This window comes from Nematolebias whitei, chromosome 20 (assembly GCF_014905685.2).
Source record: "Nematolebias whitei isolate Nwh7 chromosome 20, NemWhi1, whole genome shotgun sequence".
NCBI classification, from domain to species: Eukaryota; Metazoa; Chordata; class Actinopteri; order Cyprinodontiformes; family Rivulidae; genus Nematolebias; species Nematolebias whitei.
In genome coordinates, this window is record NC_056517.1 from 39,472,272 (window position 1) to 39,478,576 (window position 6,305).

Here is a 6,305-nt window from a genome sequence, read left to right on the forward strand (position 1 = left end):
GCTCAGAACCATCCAACTGGCTCAGAACCATCCAACTGGCTCAGAACCATCCAACTGGCTCAGAACCATCCAACCGGCTCAGAACCATCCAACTGGCTCAGAACCGTCCAACCAGCTCAGAACCATCTGACTGGCTCAGAACCATCTGACCAGCTCAGAACCATCCAACTGGCTCAAAACCATCCAACTGGCTCAGAACCATCCAACCGGCTCAGAACCATCCAACCGGCTCAAAACCATCCGACCGGCTCAGAACCATCCAACCAGCTCAGAATCATCTGACCAGCTCAGAACCAACCAACCAGCTCAGAACCATCCAATCGGCTCAGAACCATCCAACTGGCTCAGAATCATCAGACCGGCTCAGAACCATCCGACCAACTCAGAACCATCCGACCAACTCAGAACCATCCGACCGGCTCAGAACCATCCGACCAACTCAGAACCATCCGACCGGCTCAGAACCATCCAACCGGCTCAGAACCGTCTGACCGGCTCAGTGGAGCTGCTGGGTGGTCCTACATGTTGTCCAGTTTTATTCATCACGCAGAATGTTTGTAAAAACAGAGTAAATTCTGAACCAGTATAAACCCAACTCTGAAGAGAAGTCCCAAAAGTAGGCGGGGCTAAAGGAGGTCTGTTTAATGAACCCAGGGTTCAGTCCTGGGTCCAGGTCTGTGTGGTCACTGTGTGTGTGCGTACCTCCTGGTATTCCTTGTTGCGTCGGGCCTTCTCCTGGGCGATGCGTTGCTCAATGGCTGCCAGGGAGTCCGGCGTGAAGCGCTTAAAGCTCTCTGGTCCCATTGGAAACACACAGCCAGCCATCTTCTCATCCTGATCCTGCTGCTAACTGGCCCAGTATACCAGCTGCAGACATAAAGAGAAAATCCTCATTTATATTTATGACATTTAACACGGTCTTTATCGTTACGTTGTTTTAAATTAAAGAACTTCCACTGACAGACGTATAATGTGACGGTTCAAACACCTGTTGAGTTTGAGTCTGTGAGTCATGAGACGAGGAGTGTTTGATTTGAGAGCCTGGCCGTGATTGAACGACTTCTCCACTCGTCGGATGATTGCGTCCTCTGAGACAGCGACCCGCCGCTCAGGATGACCCCCAGCATCACATCGCTCACATTAAACCGCCACTCAGAGCGATTAAAATGCAGCAATCAGCGAGATAAACCGGCTGCGATGGGCCTGACGGAAGATCAATCCCACCTGGACCCTCCTGGTCCACTGAGCCACAGCGCTCCGCCGCTTCTTCTACACGTTTATTTCTCGTCGTTTGAAAGATCAGTGTGAGTTACTTCCTGTTTCAACATGACAACCTTTCATCAACAAAACCAAGTAGTTTAAAACCAACGTCATAAAATCTTGGATTCAAACTGGACTTTTCCAAACTGGACTTTTCCAAACTGGACTTTTCCAAACTGGACTTTTCCAGACTTTGAAACAGCTCAAAGCCTCAGTTCAGGTCTTCAAGTCAGCCGATATAAAACAGCTGGGGCACTTAGTTTGAGCTAATGTAGCTGCTAAACCCTTGTAACCATGAAACTCAATAATAACCACACGATATAAAAACTGATATGACACTAAATAACATAAAAACAGCAGAGCTTTTAAAATAGCAGCCGTCCACTCCTGTGCCCGTTTGCGTAAGCTCTTAGCTTATCGATCTTTTTAGAATTAAGCCCCGTTATATTCAGAAAGTTATCCACAACAGAACGTTTCCACATCCCCAGTTCAAAACACACACAGACAATACTACAGGTTAACTAGCTTACAGGGCTCAAAACCAAATAATAGAGTTAGCTTCAGATAGTGTTAAACAGAGGAAGTGTGTGTGAGACAGGTGTGTGTGTGAGAGAGAGACAGGTGTGTGTTTGGACCATCAGATCCTAATTGAATGATAAGACAGGCCTCGTTCTTCAAGCCTTCATGCATTTATTCTTCACAGCTCCACAATCAGATTGTGAAGTGTTTGTCGGTGTGTGTGTCCACATAAAAGGCCAACCTGGCTCTGTTTTCTGTTCTTATCCGCGGCTGTCATCCACTTAGTCTTTCACACAGTCGGCTACAGAAGCTCCTGATGAGCTCTTCAGACCTGGTCCCATTCGGCTTCAACGCTTTGTCACGTACACAACGTGTTTCGCCGCCATGTTTGTCAGGACGCCACTGAAAACACACCAAGAAATTCACACCTCGTTTCTCCTTATCAACCACGAACTGTATTCTCTAAACCCAAACAAAGGTTTGGGACAAACTTTTGTAATTTTCTAAGCTATGACACAAACAGACTCTTATTTTGGAGAGTATCTAGGAGCATTATTTTGAAACTCCTGGTTCTGTTCTCATCCTGCTTCCTCTGTGACTGAATCCTGCTGAATATCAAAGGTCTGAATAGATAAAGAATGAAGTCTGAGATTCTAAAGGATCTATGTGGCAGGCCATGATGGAAACATAGAAGAAAAGCATGCTGGGTAACATAGAACACCCACAATCTGCTCCGTCACTGGTTCCTATAGCAATTCCCGCCTTTTCTGACCAAAATCTTCTCCGTCACTGGTTCCTATAGCAATTCCCGCCTTTTCTGACCAAGAATCTTCTGTCACTGGTTCCTATAGCAATTCCCGCCTTTTCTGACCAAGAATCTTCTCTGTCACTGGTTCCTATAGCAATTCCCGCCTTTTCTGACCAAAAATCTTCTCCGTCACTGGTTCCTATGGTGTTGTGAATGATTCTCAGTTACTACCACACCAAACAGTAACTGTCCGTAAAACTCACTGAATCATAGAGAATTTTTTAGTTTCCAGCGGCCATCTTGAATTAAGTTAACTCTAAAAATTCAAATGTGGTAGTGTACAAAAAAACAATAAATGCTTTTGTAAGTTTTATTAAAATCCATGTGGTGGTTCATGAGATATTTTACTAACACACAAACACAAGCCAAAACATGATCGCCCTTCTGCTTATATTAGCTTGTAGAGAGTGAGTGGTCATAAATGGGCGGTTCTGTTCTCAATCCATTGTTTAATACTTTGCATGTTCCTGTTTTTAGTTTTCTACATCACTTTATAATCGAGCTGGTTTTTCGCTTCTTTTCCTTTTGGTTACCATTTTGTATTAACTTGTAAAAAAAATAAATTTGTGTGCAACTTTTATGATTGTCTCTTGCTGTTGTCATCACTTTGTTAAATCAGGTCTCTGTTGTAAACGAGTCCTCGAGGCTCAGTGGGACTAACTGTAGAAATAAAGCTTGAATGAATGAATTGTGTTGTCCGTTTGCTTCAGTCGTCTTGGTGCTTTTATTTTGAAAGCCTGTGTGCTCTAGTTGATCCAGTCCTGCAGCTCCTGAACCATCAGCAGCTGGTCTGGTCTTCTCTTTCAGACCACATTCATCTGTTTTAACACCTCAAACTTTTTGTTCCTCCTCCTCCTCCTCTGCTCCTCGTTTTGTTTTCCTGCTCAGATTTAAATTTCCGTCCCCCATGGTGTCCTGGCTGCAGGCCGGGTGAGCCTCTGCAGGTCTTCATGTTAATGATGGAGTCAGAAGCAGCAGATCTCAGAACAGCTTGAGGCTGAGCAGCCCTGAGATCTGCTTTAATGATGTTTCTTCTTGTCCGTGACGTCGTGTTGTTCTCAAACATGCTGCAACTTCCCTCACAGCGAGGCAACGCCGAGCTTTACTTCCACCAAACAAAACTTTTATTGTGTTAGGAAGAGACGGGGATTTGAACTGCAGCCCGTCAGCGTGTCAAAAACAGAAACTGGGATTATTTCTGGATTTAAAAATCTACAACACACTGAGGCCACCAGAAGAAATCATATTTAAAAACCTGGAGGGAAACGTCTAACGTTAAATCGTGTATTAAAATAAAAATTTAACTCGTGTTGGAAAGTCCTAAATCAAATTGTAAATTAAAAACATGTCAATAAAACTATCATATTCTCTAAAAGCAGACAAAAACGTGGGACATAATTTACCGTAAATAAAAACTAAACGAGGCGGCAGTCAGAAACAAAATCAATCAACTCTGACGTTAACGTCATATTTATGTTCAAAACAAATTCAGTCCATTTTTTACTGAAGTGAATCTGAACGTGTCAGTAAAATATGTTCCATGATGGATGAGATATTTTGCTAACAGACAAAAACATTACATGATCGCCCTTCTTGAATGGCAGCAGGAGATAAAAAGCTAAAAGTCTGAAGAGACGCATAAAACGCAGCTGTCCACGATGGTTTCTGTCAGCAAAATATCTCCTTACAGAGCGGGACAGAGACAGAGCGGGACAGAGACAGTGGGACAGAGACAGTGTCTCCATACAGAGCGGGACAGAGACAGAGTGGGACAGAGACAGTGTCTCCATACAGAGTGGGACAGAGACAGAGTGGGACAGACACAGTGTCTCCTTACAGAGCAAGACAGAGACAGAGTGGGACAGAGATAGTGTCTCCATACAGAGTGGGACGAAGACAGAGTGGGACAGAGACAGAGTGGCATAGAGACAGTGTCTCCATACAGAGTGGGACGAAGACAGAGTGGGACAGAGACAGAGTGGGAAGGAGACCCTGTCTCAGGATCGGTCCCATCAGGCCGTCCTCCTGTCGGTGCTCGATGATGAAGAGTCCAAGTCTCTGCTGATCAGAGAAAGTTCTGCTTCTTGGCTTCAGTCAGAGACACAGAGACGGGTTCTGTCCTGGCCCGGATCAGAACACGATTCACCGCCTGCGGGCAGGACGCCAGGACCAGCTGGCAGGGACAGAGGGACCATTTGGATCCAGGATGGTGGATGAGAGTCCATTAGACCTCTGGAGACAGATCAGATCCATCAGGGAGGTTCTGCAGAGCTGGGTTCTGGTTCTGAAAGGTTCCTTCAGTCGTTTCTGTAAAACTTTGACCTTTGACCTCATTCAGACAGTGCCTAATGAAATCCATACATGTGCTATTGTGGCTGTTAGCAAAATATCTCATGGACTAGTGAAAGACAGAGATTCTGGAATATTTGAAGTTAAAATAAGTGAATTAAATAAATTAAAGCCGTCGGGGGGTTTAACTTTCAAACACGACACCTGAAGTCCACGTCTGAGAAAAACCAACTCAGAGCATCGCAGCATCTGTTGTACTTTTATTTTGAAAGGGTTTTTAAGTGGGAACTACGGTCACGGGAGAGCTCGACGTTGAATATATCGAAGAAAAAATTAACAACCAAGTTTGACGAGTGTTTTACATAAAACTGTTCGTCCTTAAAACGACAACTCTTCAACTTTTAGACACAACTAAATTCAAGATGGCTGCCACAGCCAATGACTATCCTCAGCAAACACAAACACTGAGACGCTGCGCTAACATTTGGTGAGGCGGTAGCTGAGAGTCATCCCCTTGTGAACGGCGGCGGGCGATAAGCATTCATTCACGCTTGATTTGACGGTTTTTGGTCCAAAATGTTTTTAAACCAGATCCAGCGGTTGGTCTGAAAATACACAGAAAATATTCAACCTGTGTAGAAGTATGGAAGTACTCTGCAGTAACTGTACTTGTATTTTACTGGATACATCGGTCTTTTGAAGCACAGTTACAGAACCTCCAGGTTCTGGTCCGGCAGCTCTTTCTTCTCAGCGCGTTCGGTTCTGGAGCGGCCCGTCACACTGCGTTGGATCAGTGGGCTGCTGAAGGAGCTGTTCTGGTTTTCATCTCTGACCGGGAGGTTCTGTAGGGCTTCTCAGACTCTACAGAACCTGACCCGGTAACTCGGAGGCTCGCCGCTCGGACCTGGACGACGTCACCCTGAGGTTCTGCTCAGGCCCGTGAGCGGCCCTCTCTGCAGGTTAGCGTCAAGTCTGAGCTGCTGTTCATCAGCTCTGAGGGGAAACCGGGTCGGACCCGATGAAGCAGCGTTCTGTTAAACATCCAGAACCTCGGAGACGCTCCCTGACCTCCTGGCAGAACATCTGACAACCAAACAGCTAAAAGTTACCAGCCGAGGTCCAAACCTGCGGTTCCACAAACCGTCTCTCTTCGGACCAGAACCAGAACCTCGGGCGCCAACAAATCAACCCGACCAATGTTTTTACGCTGAGCCAGGTCCGGGTCACGAAACACGAGCCGAAACAAATGATTCACGCAAACAGAACCGGTCCTGTTTGAAGTGGAGCAAAGCAAACCAAACAGGAAGTGCTAAGCTAGCTGCTGCCGTACGATTTATTGATCCCGTCGCTTTGATAACAAAATTTAACTTCACACAAAGTCGTGTTTTTGTTCATTTGAACGTTGATTTAAATCTTTTTCAAGCGTCAA

The 6,305-nt window shown here is 45.5% G+C and overlaps 1 protein-coding gene across 1 annotated transcript in view; it reads right to left on the reverse strand.

Moving 5' to 3' along the window:
* The window catches only part of LOC119426451 (sodium channel protein type 2 subunit alpha-like), a 124,956-nt gene that overhangs the window by 99,460 nt on the left and 19,191 nt on the right, over nucleotides 1-6,305 (reverse strand). Inside the window, exon 2 of the mRNA XM_037694012.1 lies at nucleotides 703-867. Coding sequence (XP_037549940.1) covers nucleotides 703-825 — 123 coding nt within the window. The 5' untranslated portion in view covers nucleotides 826-867. The remainder of the gene's footprint in view (nucleotides 1-702; nucleotides 868-6,305) is intronic.